The sequence below is a fragment of the Procambarus clarkii genome, chromosome 58, assembly GCF_040958095.1.
Source record: "Procambarus clarkii isolate CNS0578487 chromosome 58, FALCON_Pclarkii_2.0, whole genome shotgun sequence".
Lineage (NCBI taxonomy): Eukaryota > Metazoa > Arthropoda > Malacostraca > Decapoda > Cambaridae > Procambarus > Procambarus clarkii.
Window position 1 is genome coordinate 25,703,690 of NC_091207.1, and position 17,500 is coordinate 25,721,189.

Sequence of the window (17,500 nt, forward strand, 5' to 3'; positions counted from 1 at the left end):
TTCGGTAATTCCTTTTCCTCTTCTCTCTCGGTCTCCTTTGTCACTTCTCTCTTCTCTCTCTGGGTCTTTGTTTGTCCCTTGATTAGTTGAGTTTATTCCCATACCCTCTGGGTTTATTTCCCCTAGTCAATCCCGTCCCGATGGGAACAATTCTTGTTTACAAGCAGTTCAAATCCTGGTAAGGTTAGGTTAGGTTAGGTTAGGTTAGGTTAGGTAAGGTTAGGTTAGGTTAGGTTAGGTAAGGTTAGGTTAGGTTAGGTTAGGTTAGGTTAGGTTAGCTTAGGTAAGGTTAGGTTAGGTTAGGTTAGGTTAGGTTAGGTTAGCTTGGGTAAGGTTAGGTTAGGTTAGGTTAGGTTAGGTAAGGTTAGGTTAGGTTAGGTTAGGTAAGGTTAGGTTAGGTTAGGTTAGGTTAGGTAAGGTTAGGTTAGGTTAGGTAAGGAGAGAGAGAGAGAGAGAGAGAGAGAGAGAGAGAGAGAGAGAGAGAGAGAGAGAGAGAGAGAGAGAGAGAGAGAGAGAAAGAAAGAGAGAGAGAGAGAGAGAGAGAGAGAGAGAGAGAGAGAGAGAGAGAGAGAGAGAGAGAGAGAGAGAGAGAGAGAGAGTATAAGACCTCAAACACCTAACCATTTTCCTCCAAACTTTTAACCTAGCCAAAAATGTTCTCCACAGGTCAGTTCAAATACAGAATAATTATTTTAGTCACATTTCCACAGGTGAACTTAACAATCGAATCTACCATCTACGATTAAATTCACATAGGCCTACTTCAATTTTAAAAAAAATTCCAGTCTTAGATCTACTTTCATTATATTAAATTGTTTCCTAATTAAGGAATTATTTGAATAATTTTGTGAGCAGTTTGATTATATCAAAATATAATTCGATAGTTTCTAAATAATTGTAAAAATCAAAAATAAAATTATCTTTTGGAAAAATTATCTATCAAAATGTATTAAAAAATACAATTATCTGACGGAAAATAAACTTATCTATCGCAAAAGACATTCACTTAGCGGCATATTCTAAAATCTAAAAGTATATATAAATATATAAGGAAAAAATTATATGTCGAAATTTTCTATTTTCAACACATTTACATCTATAGAAAAATGGAATTATCTTTTGAAAATAGATTTATCTATGAGGAAAACCCAATTATACAATGAAAATACACAAATCTATCATAAAATACAATGATTCAAAGACATGTTTATATATCAATGAATACAGAATGTATTAAATTATTAATGGCCGAAAATATTGAGCAAGATGGCGGGACTACAGCTGTAGTTACTGTATCACTGTGAAGTGTTCTCACATAATACAATATTCTCATACGAATACATCATTATGTAATACAATATGGTAATACAGTTGTAACTGGAGTATGAAGTCTCTCTCTCTCTCTCTCTCTCTCTCTCTCTCTCTCTCTCTCTCTCTCTCTCTCTCTCTCTCTCTCTCTCTCTCTCTCCCTCCCTCCCTCCCCCCCCTCCCCAGAGCATCACTTCACGGTAATGCGGAAATTAAACTGGAGTATTTTTGCCCCTGACCGGTGTATATTTTTCCCGGCGGAGTATTTCTGCCCGTGGATGCATTTCTGTTGATAATTATATATTTCTATCTTACGTGAACTTTTTTTCCCTCTGGTGAATATGTGTGTGTGTATGTTATTCGTAGGTGTATATTTTGCCCAGGTGTGTATTTTCCCCTCTATATATCTCCCCCATTGGTGTATTTTTTGCCCGCGCAAATATAAGATAAATCCCACAGTAACCTTGGAGGACTCGTGAACGCATACACATACATACATATACACACACATATACACACTCACACACACACACACAAACACACACACACACACACATACACACACACACACACACACACACACACACACACACACACACACACACACACACACACACACCCATACACACATACACCCATACACCTCCTCTCAATGTATACAAGACAAATACACTTCCCTCATTTGGTATTGGTTCCCTCCATCCTTAACACTCTTCCCTCGCTCTCTCCCTTCTCTCTCCCCCTCTCCCTCCCTCCCTTCTCTCTCCCTCTCCCTCCCTCCATCTCCCATATAGCCAAACTTCCCCAGTTCAGGGTCGTTACCCCGCCATTTCGTCCCGCCAATCTCGCTCAGGCCAGAATTCCCTGCTAACTTCCCTACTTCCTTCCCTAATCTCCCTCACTCTCTACCTCCCTACCTTCATTCCATCACTTATGCCTCTATACCGCCTTCACTTCCTTCCTTTTACCTTTCTCTCTTTCATCAGCTCCTCCTTCCTTCTAGCTTTTTCTTTCATGTCTCTATCTCTCCCATTTCCCAGGTTCCATCCCATATGTGACATCTACCCTCCCATGTATGAAATCTACCCTCCCATGTATGCCATCTACCCTCCCATGTATGCCATCTACCCTCGCATGTATGCTATCTACCCCTCCCATGTATGCCATCTACCCTCCCATGCCTGTCATCTACCCTCCCATGTATGCCATCTACCCTCCCATGTATGCTATCTACCCTCCCATGTCTACCATCTACCCTTCACCTCTTCTCTAGCTCTCCCTCACTCTCTCTCGACGGAACAAATTATAAAATCACTTCCCGTGCCTCTATATTGATCCCCCCCCCCCTCCTTGTGTGTGTGTGTGTGTGTGTGTGTGTGTGTGTGTGTGTGTGTGTGTGTGTGTGTGTGTGTGTGTGTGTGTGTGTGTGTGTGTGGTGTGTGTGTGTGTGTGTGTGTGTGTGTGTGTGTGTGTGTGTGTGTGTGTGTGTGTGTGTGTACTCACCTAGTTGTGTCTGCAGGATCGAGCATTGACTCTTGGATCCCGAACAGGACGTGTGTGTGTGTGTGTGTGTGTGTGTGTGTGTGTGTGTGTGTGTGTGTGTGTGTGTGTGTGTGTGTGTGTGTGTGTGTGTGTGTGATAAAGGTCCCTCTTTTTCCAGTAGTTTGCCAATTTTGTCCTAAAATCGTCCATGCCAAGACCTAACTAACCAGTAAAATATAATACAAAGTTTCCAATTAAGAGCACAAAATGGCCAGTGAGAGTTGGACATAAGTGCTGGGTTTAGTCCATGGACTAAACCCAGCACTTATGACCGGTGAAACCTAGAGAATACAATATTCTACTACACACAGAAATCACAATAGCGTGATACATCAAATTAACAAATCCACAAGGGGCCGTGACGAGGATTCGAACCTACGTCCGAGAGCATCCCAGACGCTGCCTTAATCGACTGAGCTACGACATGGTCAAAAAGAATTTAATCAGATGTTGCGCCTAACTTGGATCCTGCAGCCTCTCCGAGACACAAACCAGGGTTTTACACAACTCCCCCCTGCACTCGAGCTATGTCAATAGGCCGTTCTACCTCTTCTCCATTACATCCTTACACAACAGAACTACGCCAAGCTACGACCATGTCTTAGCTCAGTCGATTAAATCACCGTCTGGGATGCTCTCGGACGCAGGTTCGAATTCCTCGTCACGGCCCTTGTGGATTTGTTCATTCTCCTGCAATTGCCAAGTTGCATTCTACTCTACTTGCTGGACATCTACCAACGGAACCCATCTGTTCATTGTTAGTTTAGGCCTACGTGTTGATAAATATAAAGGCATTTTTGTTTAGTTGTGAATTCTAGGTTTTAATAGGCCTATTATACTTCTATCTCCCTATTCAGGATGTTCGTTGGTTTGGGAATTTATTCATCCAATTTTGGTTGTTGCGGTGGTGTTATAGGGCTGTTCTGTGTTGTAGGGGGGGGGGAGGGGTTATTTTGAGGTTATCTTGAGATGATTTCGGGGCTTTAGGGTCCCCGCGGCCCGGTCCTCGACCAGGCCTCCACCCCCAGGAAGCAGCCCGTGACAGCTGACTAACACCCAGGTACCTATTTTACTGCTAGGTAACAGGGACATAGGGTGAAAGAAACTCTGCCCATTGTTTCTCGCCGGCGCCTGGGATCGAACCCGGGCCCACAGGATCACAAGTCCAGCGTGCTGTCCGCTCGGCCGACCGGCTCCCTAGGGTTGTAGAAGTATATATCTGGTGTCTTAGGGGTGTAGTGTTGTAACTGTGGAGTGTGTCCCCCACAACCCAGCTCATTGTCCTCACACACTCTCACAACTTTCCCTTACCATTCCACTTGGTTATAACCTGTGATTGGGGGGGGGACCTGTCCTTAACCTGTCCTTACCCCCCCCCCTCATCCCATTCCTCGTGTTGTTGTTGTTGTTGTTGGTGTTATCTTAAGGGGGGGGCGGTGTGGGTGTGGGGGGGGGCGTGTGTGTTCACGGTCTGATTCACTCTTCATAGAGTGGTTCCTTCATACCTTGATATCTCGATACTCTGATGTGTTGATATCTTGGTGCCTTGATATCTTGATGCTTTGATATCCTGATGCCTTGATACTTTCGATATCTTGATGCCTTGATACTTTTGATGCCTTGATACTTTCGATATCTTGATGCCTTGATTCTTTTGATATCTTGGTGCCTTGATATCTTGATGCTTTGATATCCTGATGCCTTGATACTTTCGATATCTTGATGCCTTGATACTTTTGATGCCTTGATACTTTCGATATCTTGATGCCTTGATTCTTTTGATATCTTGGTGCCTTGATATTTTTGATATCTTGATGCCTTGATATTTGTTATATCTTGATGCCTTGATACTTTGATATCTTGATACGCTGATACTTTGATATACTGATGCCTTGATACCCTGAAATCTTGACTTGATATCTTGATAGTGTATGGTGTGAGTTAGCTGGACATATCTATATAACAAATCAATCACCGTCTATAAGGCTATAAACACCAGCGGGGAAATTGTGGTAAACCTGCTACATGTAAACTACTATATGTAAACTGATATATGTAAACTACTATGTGTAAACTACTATATGTAAACATACTGTATGTAAACTACTATATGTAAACTACTATATGTAAACTACTATATGTAAACATACTGTATGTAAACATACTGTATGTAAACATACTGTATGTAAACATACTGTATGTAAACATACTGTATGTAAACATACTGTATGTAAACATACTGTATGTAAACATACTATATGTAAACTACTATATGTAAACTACTATATGTAAACTACTATATGTAAACTACTATATGTAAACTACTATATGTAAACTACATCTTAGTTTAGCGTTAGTTTTAGTTCTGGGAGCCGGTCGGCCGAGCGGACAGCACGCTGGACTTGTGATCCTGTGATCCCGGTGTTCGATCCCGGGCGCCGGCGAGAAACAATGGGCAGAGTTTCTTTCACCCTATGCCCCCTGTTACCTAGCAGTAAAATAGGTACCTGGGTGTTAGTCAGCTGTCACTGGCTGCTTCCTGGGGGTGGAGGCCTGGTCGAGGACCGGGCCGCGGGGACACTAAAAAGCCCCGAAATCATCTCAAGATAACCTCAAGATAACCTCAAGATACTCTGCATAAGGCCAAAAAAAATTGACGTACTATAATTGGTAGCAGCCCGCGAAAGTGACGTAATGTCCCGTTTTCTGTTTTGGGTCCTCTGGTTGGTTAGGAGAGACCATTTTAAATTGACCGTTTTCTTGACCTTAGGAGGACGGGATTGTCCTCTAATCTAGAGAAAGCCAGTGAATTGTGTTCACCTTCAACACCATTAATGTTCGTTTATATATCTTTTCTTCTCATATTGATTATCGGTCATTTTATCCTCGCAAATTTAACGAACACCCTAATATGCTACACAGAAAATGGACGAGACATCCTGAAACGCCTCGCAGAAAATGGACAAGACACCCTAAAAACGGTTTATAGAAAATGGACGAGACATCTTAAAACGCCTCACATAAAATGGACAAAAATACAGTAAAACCGTCTCACAGAAAATGGACAAAACAGCCAAAAAACGCCTCACAGAAAATGGAGAAAACAGCCAAAAACCACCTCACAGAAAATGGACAAAACACCGTAAAAACGTCTCACAGAAAATTGACAAAACACCGTAAAAACGTCTCACAGAAAATTGACAAAACAGCCAAAAACCACCTCACAGAAAATGGACAAACCAGCCAAAAACCACCTCACAGAAAATGGACAAAACAGCCAAAGAAACGCCTCACAGAAAATGGACAAAAACAGCCAAAACACGCCTCACAGAAAATGGACAAACCAGCCAAAAACCACCTCACAGAAAATGGACAAAACAGCCAAAGAAACGCCTCACAAAAAACGGACAAAACAGCCAAAAACCACCTCACAAAAAATGGACAAAACATGCAGCCAAAAAACACTTCACAGAAAACGGACAAAAGACCCTAAAACTCCAGGCGCTAAAAAGGGCAAACTCCTGTAATAATCCTTCAAGAACCAAGAAGAAAATGACCAAAGTATTAAAAATTTTGACAGAAACGTTTCTTACTTTCAGTCGGAAGTGACAACAAAGACTGAGGATTTAATTTCCGGACGACAGTGACGACGAGCCACGAACGAGGCCGGATAAGATGACTGCCAAGTGTCTGAACGTTCGAAATAATGTTCCCTTATCCGGACGATGATATAATTCAATCGGATTTATGCCCCAGACATCTCTGCTAACGTTCTGTGGTGGGTTAGTGCTGTTATCATGGCTATTGGTACTAATGTGACACACACACACACACACACGCACACGCACGCACACGCACGCAGGGGGAGACAAAGGTGTCGGTGTAGGGAGTGCGTGTGCCGGCCGGCTACCAGCCAGCCAGCCAGCCGGCCAAGCCAGCGAGCCAACCGGCCCCCGGCGACAAACATGTCATCTTTAATACATTTGCACCCAAATTGAAATGAAGTGTTGGAACGATATCAAATTCAGAATTATTTCACCCCCCCCCTTCCCCCCCCACCCCCCACCCCCCAGCCGCCATTTTCACTTGTCTTTTTCATGTTCGATTTTTTTTAACATATATATATATATATATAAATATTACCAACATCTATAATGGATGCCGCGTCGTTTTATTCCCGAAATAAATATTTTTTTCGTATTTGAGGAATATATATTTACGAGAGGGGGAGGAGGGGGAGGGGGGGGGAGAATTATAAAGTCTTTCGACATTATTCCATAAAAAAAAATAATACACATTCCCCCCCCTTTTTGTAAAAAGTTGTTATCATTGTGTATTATGAGCTGAAAAACAGGTACATACCCACCTCCAGTGTGGCGGCTATCAACGTGAAATCAAATGAGATTTTTCACCAATATACACACCAAATTTGCAATTAACGACACAACATATTCACAAATTCTCTATATTCAATACTATTTTTTTATTATTATTATTTTTTTTGGGGTGATTTGTGCAAATTACTTTGTTGAGTGCAATGTGGTTATAAGATCACACCACTGTAGGACGAGGGGGGGGGAGGAAGGGGGTTATTATAAGCCTGAGGAGCCTGATTCTGTGTGATCATGTCCTCTTAAGATAACCTGGTTTTGTTCGTGGTTCTTGGGATAACCTTCATTATCATGTCTCCTAAGATAACTCCACTTTATTGTCATGTCTCCTAAGATAACTCACTTTATTGTCATGTTTGCTAAGATAACTCAATTTATTGTCATGTCTGCTAAGATAACCCCACTTTATTGTCATGTCTGATAAGATAACCCCACTTTATTGTCATGCCTGCTAAGATAACTCCACTTTATTGTCATGTCTCACAAGATAACTCACTTTATTGTCATGTCTCCTACGATAACTCACTTTATTGTCATGCCTCCTAAGATAACTCACTTTATTGTCATGTCTCATAAGATAACTCACTTTATTGTCATGTCTGCTAAGATAACCTCACTTTACTGTCATGTCTGCTAAGATAACTCACATTATTGTCATGTCTGCTAAGATAACTCACTTTATTGTCATGTCTCATAAGATAACCCCACTTTATTGTCATGTTTCATAAGATAACCCGACTTTATTGTCATGTTTCATAAGATAACCCCACTTTATTGTCATGTCTGCTAAGATAACTCTACTTTATTGTCATGTCTGCTAAGATAACCACACTTTATTGTCATGTCTCGTAAGATAACCCCACTTTATTGTCATGTCTGCTAAGATAACCACACTTTATTGTCATGTCTCAACACTAGTCATGACATCATTAAACCTAAAGTGACGTCATAATATCATTGTGAATGTATTTACTCTAACTAACTGTAGAGATAAGGGAGATTACTGATCTTCATCACACAGTCACATATCAGTCTATGTTCTTTGACCTCATTCAGTAGTTGCGGCTTTAACCTCTGACCCAGACAGGAAGTAAAGTCATTTTGAGGGAGGGAAAAGCGATATGAGGATAGCTTATAGGATGGGATGTAAGGACGGGATGAAGGGATAGTGCCCAATCACTTGCACCATTGAGGCTCAAACGCCGACCCTGCAAGAAGCACAAAAACTGAACTAGGGGGACTAAAGTTTGATTGGTCAAATGAAGAGGCTCCATGTCAACGACCAAGGGGCATTACACAGAGGCAAAATGGGTACAGGGCAAACAGAAAACGACAGAGAAATCTATGTGAGACTTTACCAGAAATCTCAGGATGTTTCTAGAAGAAGGAGGAAGACCTGGCAGACAAGAGGTACGGAACCCAGGCCCACATTATGGAACATGGTGGCGGCGGATATCAACAAATAGGGAAATATAAATGAATCGAAGGCATTACTTTAGAGCCCGAAGGTCCATTATTTACATTACTTACACCAATACTTAGAGCCCGATGGTCCAGGCGGGTGCCCCAGGCGGAATTAGGGATGGCCAACAGGAAGTCCCCGGCATGGGGAGCTTGCACAGCTAGGAGGCGTGATTTGTTCTTCTCGGAAGCTGCCTCCGGCAATGCCATGACACTGTTCTTCACTATGGGGTTATCTCATTCGGCCTGTTTGCCGTCGTTTGTAAAAGTTGGTCGAGGGTGGGATGTGTGGAGTCGGTCGGCCGAGCGGACAGCACACTGGACTTGTGATCATGTGGTCCCGGGTTCGATCCCGAGCGCAGGCGAGAAACAATGGGCAGAGTTTCTTTCACCCTATGCCCCTGTTACCTAGCAGTAAAATAGGTACCTGGGTGTTAGTCAGCTGTCACAGGCCTGGGAGTGGAGGCCTGGGAGTGGAGGCCTGGTCGAGGACCGGGCCGCGGGGACACTAAAGCCCCGAAATCATCTCAAGATAACTTCTCAAGAGAGGTGACAGTTGGCAAGATTGTCCCACTGGCCGGCTCCTTCCGCAAATCATAAGTCACAATAGAGTCACTTAGGTATTCTGGTAGTAACTCATTCACTAATTTACTTGTAGCACTGGTCGAGGATAAGAATGCTGGCAATGCTAACTGTGTCGCCTTGCGAATACCTATACCCCCCGAGTCTAACTGGGAGCGTTGCTTGGTCCCACTGGACATCTTGCAGGGAGAGGTTTAACACTTTCATGGTTATTGATTTTAGGAGTGAGTCGTATTCTGTTAATTTTGGAAGGGAGCACACCTCTACGAATAGGTTAAGTCTGGACAAAGCCAGGCACCTTGTGAGGAGGTACAACGCCTCGAGGGCATCCTAAGCCCTTATTTTTTCCTCCATCCTCATCAAGTCGTTCAGCTATTCTTCAAGGACTACCTCAATGGCGCTCGAGCCCAGAGGTGCCCCTAGCAGCACACTGTTGGTAGAAATATATAAATATGTATGTGTGTATGTGTGTGGAAAAATAAATCAGTTGATTGATTGACAGTTGAGAGGCGGGGCGAAAGAGCCAGAGCTCAACCCCCGCAAGCACAACTAGGTGGATACATAGAGGAGACATCATTGAGGGGAAACGTCTTCCTAGACCTCACATCTGCCCATATAATGTGTCTCCCTTCTGTCAACCTTTGTGCCTACGTATACACCCCGCTGCATTCATGTATGTATACATATGTATACATACACGCTGTCCCCCCCCATACATAGGAACACACACACGCTGCCCCCATACATATGTACAGATACACTCTGCCCCTCCATGCATATGTACACATACACGCAGCCCCATACATATGTGCACATACACTCTGCCCCCCATACATATATATACACATACACGCGGCCCCCATACATATGTATTCCACAGCCTTTCCCCCTTCACTCTCAGCAATAAACGCCACAAACACACACACACACACACACACACACACACACACACACACACACACCCTTCACAAGCTTTTCAATCTTCCTTTTTTCCCAATTAGAATTCATCACACCAGGAAAACTAATAAAACACAGAATACATAAATCTATATCAATAAAAATAACCCAATCCAATCCCACAGCTGTGAAATGTAATGGAAGCAACAGTGAACAACACGAAACACCTATAAAGGCGAAGCTTCGACACAAAGTTGAAACCCAGAGCGGCCAGTGGCCACCTGATTGGCAGAAATGATCAGCCCACTAATATAATAAAGTTGGCCACCACAGTTGCCGATATAACACCTACCAACACACGCAGATTCAATGAAAAAAACAAATACTATGGGAAGTGAAAAGTTAATCGAAGATATATATATATATATATATATATATATATATATATATATATATATATATATATATATATATATATATATAAATATATATATATATATATATATATATATATATATATATATATGTATATATATATATATATAAATATATATATATATATATATATATATATATATATATATATATATATATATATATATATGTATATATATATATATATAAATATATATATATATATATATATATATATATATATATATATATATATATATATATACATGAGAAAAGTGCAGCGTGTGAGTAGCATTTATTGAGGTGCATCGAGGAATCGAACTACGACCAAGCAAGGCCATGGGGAGTACTTGGCCACTGTACTTCTCATCAAGGGAGGAACAAGGATGAGGACTATCTTGTCTCCACCCCCCCCCCCCCCCCCGTGAAGGAGGTTCACCGCTCGTGGAATTGGTGAAATAGTTTTCCCCAGGCTATTGTGGTTGGCAGTTTATATGATTTGCGCCACGGAGGCTGGAGTACTGGTGAGGAGAGGTGAGGTGTGAGGGAGTCCTCACTACTCTTCTCCTAGTATTGCTACCTCTGTGTGGTGGCCCCGGGCTCCTCCGGGTACTCTTCCTCCGCCTCTGGGTACTCTGTACTTACCTAATTGTCCTTACGGGGGTTGAGCTCTGGCTCTTTGGTCCCGCCTCTCAACTGTCAATCAACTGGTGTACAGGTTCCTGAGCCTACTGGGCTCTATCATATCTACACTTGAAACTGTGTATGGAGTCAGCCTCCACCACATCACTTCCTAATACATTCCATTTATTAACTACTCTGACACTGGAAAAATTCTTTCTAATGTCTCTGTGGCTCATGTGGCTACTAAGTTTCCACCTGTGTCCCCTTGTTCGTGTCCCTCCGACGCTGAAGAGTTTGTCTTTGTCCATCCTGTTAATTCCCCTGAGAATTTTGTAGGTGGTTATCATGTCTCCCCAACTGTGGTACTCCGTCTGTGTGTGTGTGTGTGTGTGTGTTATATACGTGTTAAAATTGCATTTCACCATCCCAAACGCACAGTAATCCCATTGCGTGGCTAAGTACTCAATACCCAAGTGTTCCGTACTTAACAGTACGGCACTTGAGGTGAGGACTGAGCCAGATCCCGAACCTTGCATGACAGACGGAAGTGTACGAACCCTACGTATGTTGGATAGCGTTGTATTCTTACACCCAGTCACTAGCATCGCTACACGTGTTAAACACACACACACACTGACAGGTTACACACACACACTCTGACAGGTTACACACACACACTCTGACAGGTTTTATACACTACACACACACACACACACACACACACAGAAGAAGAGAGCAATACTCACAGATCCTTCATAAGGTAGCGGTCCCTGTCGTTCATGATACAAGCACCCTTGAAGCTGATGCTGTGCTCATTGATGATAACAGGATCCTCGACGCCCGAATGGAACCACCCATCGTGCCACTGAACCGGTAAGGAGCACTCTGTCAGGGGGAGAGAGAGACATGCCCAGTGAGTGGGGACCACGTGAGGCTGACTGACAGGCCAGCGGAAGGGAAAGGGAAGTGGATGGAAAGGGATACAGATGTTTAAGGGACATAGTAAGAAAGAGGGCGGGACAGGGAGTGTGGAAACACAATGATATAAAAAACGTGACAGTACACGGGAGACTTAAGATATAGGAGTATACATATAAATCAATTCAACAATTCAAAACAAATATATACATATATATATATATATATATATATATATATATATATATATATATATATATATATATATATAAATATAAATTGAAAACCCAACTTAAACAAATGCAGTGAAAAACGTACAAAAATATAATAATATAAAACCCATTCACATGTAGAGGGAACAAACACAAATCTAAATAAATCGGTTTGTTGTGATTGTTCTGAACAACACAGCGGGCGAGTTGCCAGCTGGTGGTTCCTGGGGCAAGTTGCCAGCTGGTGGTTCCTGGGGCAAGTTGCCAGCTGGTGGTTCCTGGGGCAAGTTGCCAGCTGGTGGTTCCTGGGGCAAGTTGCCAGCTGGTGGTTCCTGGGGCAAGTTGCCAGCTGGTGGTTCCTGGGGCAAGTTGCCAGCTGGTGGTTCCTGGGGCAAGTTGCCAGCTGGTGGTTCCTGGGGCAAGTTGCCAGCTGGTGGTTCCTGGGGCAAGTTGCCAGCTGGTGGTTCCTGGGGCAAGTTGCCAGCTGGTGGTTCCTGGGGCGAGTTGCCAGCTGGTGGTTCCTGGGGCGAGTTGCCAGCTGGTGGTTCCTGGGGCGAGTTGCCAGCTGGTGGTTCCTGGGGCGAGTTGCCAGCTGGTGGTTCCTGGGGCGAGTTGCCAGGTGGTGGTTCCTGGGGCAAGTTGCCAGCTGGTGGTTCCTGGGGCAAGTTGCCAGCTGGTGGTTCCTGGGGCAAGTTGCCAGCTGGTGGTTCCTGGGGCGAGTTGCCAGCTGGTGGTTCCTGGGGCAAGTTGCCAGCTGGTGGTTCCTGGGGCGAGTTGCCAGCTGGTGGTTCCTGGGGCGAGTTGCCAGCTGGTGGTTCCTGGGGCGAGTTGCCAGCTGGTGGTTCCTGGGGCAAGTTGCCAGCTGGTGGTTCCTGGGGCGAGTTGCCAGCTGGTGGTTCCTGGGGCAAGTTGCCAGCTGGTGGTTCCTGGGGCGAGTTGCCAGCTGGTGGTTCCTGGGGCAAGTTGCCAGCTGGTGGTTCCTGGGGCGAGTTGCCAGCTGGTGGTTCCTGGGGCAAGTTGCCAGCTGGTGGTTCCTGGGGCGAGTTGCCAGCTGGTGGTTCCTGGGGCAAGTTGCCAGCTGGTGGTTCCTGGGGCGAGTTGCCAGCTGGTGGTTCCTGGGGCAAGTTGCCAGCTGGTGGTTCCTGGGGCAAGTTGCCAGCTGGTGGTTCCTGGGGCGAGTTGCCAGCTGGTGGTTCCTGGGGCAAGTTGCCAGCTGGTGGTTCCTGGGGCGAGTTGCCAGCTGGTGGTTCCTGGGGCAAGTTGCCAGCTGGTGGTTCCTGGGGCAAGTTGCCAGGTGGTGGTCCCTGAGGGCAAGTTGCCAGCTGGTGGTTCCTGGGGCAAGTTGCCAGGTGGTGGTCCCTGAGGGCAAGTTGCCAGCTGGTGGTTCCTGGGGCAAGTTGCCAGCTGGTGGTTCCTGGGGCAAGTTGCCAGGTGGTGGTCCCTGAGGGCAAGTTGCCAGCTGGTGGTTCCTGGGGCAAGTTGCCAGCTGGTGGTTCCTGGGGCAAGTTGCTAGCTGGTGGTTCCTGGGGCGAGTTGCCAGCTGGTGGTTCCTGGGGCAAGTTGCCAGCTGGTGGTTCCTGGGGCAAGTTGCCAGGTGGTGGTCCCTGAGGGCAAGTTGCCAGCTGGTGGTTCCTGGGGCAAGTTGCCAGCTGGTGGTTCCTGGGGCAAGTTGCCAGCTGGTGGTTCCTGGGGCGAGTTGCCAGCTGGTGGTTCCTGGGGCAAGTTGCCAGCTGGTGGTTCCTGGGGCAAGTTGCCAGCTGGTGGTTCCTGGGGCGAGTTGCCAGCTGGTGGTTCCTGGGGCAAGTTGCCAGCTGGTGGTTCCTGGGGCAAGTTGCCAGCTGGTGGTTCCTGGGTCAAGTTGCCAGCTGGTGGTTCCTGGGGCGAGTTGCCAGCTGGTGGTTCCTGGGGCAAGTTGCCAGCTAGTGGTTCCTGGGGCAAGTTGCCAGCTGGTGGTTCCTGGGGCAAGTTGCCAGCTGGTGGTTCCTGGGGCAAGTTGCCAGCTGGTGGTTCCTGGGGCAAGTTGCCAGCTGGTGGTTCCTGGGGCAAGTTGCCAGCTAGTGGTTCCTGGGGCAAGTTGCCAGCTGGTGGTTCCTGAGGGCGAGTTGCCAGCTAGTGGTTCATGAGGGTGAGTTGCCAGCTGGTGGTTCCTGAGGGCGAGTTGCCAGCTAGTGGTTCATGAGGGTGAGTTGCCAGCTGGTGGTTCCTGAGGGCGAGTTGCCAGCTAGTGGTTCATGAGGGTGAGTTGCCAGCTGGTGGTTCCTGAGGGCGAGTTGCCAGCTAGTGGTTCCTGAGGGCGAGTTGCCAGCTAGTGGTTCATGAGGGTGAGTTGCCAGCTGGTGGTTCCTGAGGGCGAGTTGCCAGCTAGTGGTTCATGAGGGTGAGTTGCCAGCTGGTGGTTCCTGAGGGCGAGTTGCCAGCTAGTGGTTCATGAGGGCGAGTTGCCAGCTAGTGGTTCCTGAGGGCGAGTTGCCAGCTGGTGGTTCCTGGGGCGAGTTGCCAGCTGGTGGTTCCTGAGGGCGAGTTGCGAGCTGGTGGTTCCTGAGGGCGAGTTGCCAGCTAGTGGTTCCTGGGGCGAGTTGCCAGCTGGTGGGTCCTGGCGCGAGATGCCAGCTGGTGGTTCCTGGGGCGAGTTGCCAGCTAGTGGTTCCTGGGGCGAGTTGCCAGCTGGTAGTTCCTGGGGCGAGATGCCAGCTGGTGGTTCCTGGGGCGAGTTGCCAGCTAGTGGTTCCTGGGGCGAGTTGCCAGCTGGTGGTTCCTGGGGCGAGTTGCCAGCTAGTGGTTCCTGGGGCGAGTTGCCAGCTGGTAGTTCCTGGGGCGAGATGCCAGCTGGTGGTTCCTGGGGCGAGTTGCCAGCTAGTGGTTCCTGGGGCGAGTTGCCAGCTGGTGGTTCCTGGGGCGAGATGCCAGCTGGTGGTTCCTGGGGCGAGATGCCAGCTGGTGGTTCCTGGGGCGAGTTGCCAGCTGGTGGTTCCTGGGGCGAGTTGCCAGCTAGTGGTTCCTGGGGCGAGTTGCCAGCTAGTGGTTCCTGGGCGAGTTGCCAGCTGGTGGTTCCTGGGGCGAGTTGCCAGCTGGTGGTTCCTGGGGCGAGTTGCCAGCTGGTGGTTCCTGCGGCGAGTTGCCAGCTGGTGGTTCCTGGGGCGAGTTGCCAGCTGGTGGTTCCTGAGGGCAAGTTGCCAGCTGGTGGTTCCTGGGGCGAGTTGCCAGCTGATGGTTCCTGGGGCGAGTTGCCAGCTGGTGGTTCCTGGGGCGAGTTGCCAGCTGGTGGTTCCTGAGGGCAAGTTGCCAGCTGGTGGTACCTGAGGGCAAGTTGCCAGCTGGTGGTTCCAACGGGCGAGTTGCCAGCTGGTGATTCCAACGGGCGAGTTGCCAGCTGGTGGTCCCTGAGGGCAAGTTGCCAGCTGGTGGTCCCTGAGGGCGAGTTGCCAGCTGGTGGTTCCAACGGGCGAGTTGCCAGCTGGTGGTTCCTGAGGGTGAGTTGCCAGCTGGTGGTTCCTGGGGGTGAGTTGCCAGCTGGTGGTTCCTGGGGCGAGTTGCCAGCTGGTGGTTCCTGAGGGCAAGTTGCCAGCTGGTGGTTCCTGGGGCGAGTTGCCAGCTGATGGTTCCTGGGGCGAGTTGCCAGCTGGTGGTTCCTGGGGCGAGTTGCCAGCTGGTGGTTCCTGAGGGCAAGTTGCCAGCTGGTGGTACCTGAGGGCAAGTTGCCAGCTGGTGGTTCCAACGGGCGAGTTGCCAGCTGGTGATTCCAACGGGCGAGTTGCCAGCTGGTGGTCCCTGAGGGCAAGTTGCCAGCTGGTGGTCCCTGAGGGCGAGTTGCCAGCTGGTGGTTCCAACGGGCGAGTTGCCAGCTGGTGGTTCCTGAGGGTGAGTTGCCAGCTGGTGGTTCCTGGGGGTGAGTTGCCAGCTGGTGGTTCCTGGGGCGAGTTGCCAGCTGGTGGTTCCTGAGGGCAAGTTGCCAGCTGGTGGTTCCTGGGGCGAGTTGCCAGCTGGTGGTTCAACGGGGAAGTTGCCAGCTGGTGATTCCAACGGGCGAGTTACCAGCTGGTGATTCCAACGGGCGAGTTGCCAGCTGGTGACTCCAACGGGCGAGTTGCCAGCTGGTGATTCCAACGGGCGAGTTGCCAGCTGGTGATTCCAACGGGCGAGTTGCCAGCTGGTGATTCCAACGGGCGAGTTGCCAGCTGGTGATTCCAACGGGCGAGTTGCCAGCTGGTGGCAACTCGCCAGCTGGCAGCACCCCCCCCCCCCCCTACACACTCCACCAAGAACACCTACACATCCCCAACAACAACAGTCTCCCAAAGCGCCAACTGCTAGCACAGACAGATCAATTGAACAGGGGCAAGCACCGCCACTCTCCACTAACCTCTCGCACGCTGGTAATCGATTTACACATTTACAGGAACGTTGTTTACATCGGGCTGAACCAAGGTGCACTCTACATGTGTAAATTATTAAGTATGTGTGGGTGTTATTCTCAGTCACCTGGATGGTCATGAGGTTCCCCCAGGGTGGAACAGTGTTCCACTTGGTGGTGAGGTTCCCCAGGGTGGAGCAGTGTTCTACCTTGATGGTGAGGTTCCCCAGGGTGGAACAGTGTTCCACTTGGTGGTGAGGTTCCCCAGGGTGGAACAGTGTTCCACTTGGTGGTGAGGTTCCCCAGGGTGGAACAGTGTTCCACTTGGTGGTGAGGTTCCCCAGGGTGGAACAGTGTTCCACTTGGTGGTGAGGTTCCCCAGGGTGGAGCAGTGTTCTACTTGGTGGTGAGGTTCCTCAGGGTGGAGCAGTGTTCCACTTGATGCTGAGGTTCCTCAGGGTGGAGCAGTGTTCTACCTTGGTGGTGAGGTTCCCCAGGGTGGAGCAGTGTTCCACCTTGGTGGTGAGGTTCCCCAGGGTGGAGCAGTGTTCCACTTGGTGGTGAGGTTCCCCAGGGTGGAGCAGTGTTCCACTTGGTGAGGTTCCCCAGGGTGGAGCAGTGTTCTACCTTGGTGGTGAGGTTCCCCAGGGTGGAACAGTGTTCCACCTGGTGGTGAGGTTCCTCAGGGTGGAGCAGTGTTCTACCTTGGTGGTGAGGTTCCCCAGGGTGGAACAGTGTTCCACTTGGTGGTGAGGTTCCACAGGGTGGAGCAGTGTTCTACCTTGGTGGTGAGGTTCCCA

General features: G+C 47.8%; 1 protein-coding gene across 1 annotated transcript in view; it reads right to left on the reverse strand.

Annotated features, from left to right (window-relative positions):
- LOC138353542 (uncharacterized) overlaps positions 1-17,500 on the reverse strand; it is a 310,043-nt gene that overhangs the window by 50,353 nt on the left and 242,190 nt on the right. Inside the window, exon 3 of the mRNA XM_069306704.1 lies at positions 11,966-12,104. Within this exon, the coding sequence (XP_069162805.1) occupies positions 11,966-12,104 (139 nt within the window). The remainder of the gene's footprint in view (positions 1-11,965; positions 12,105-17,500) is intronic.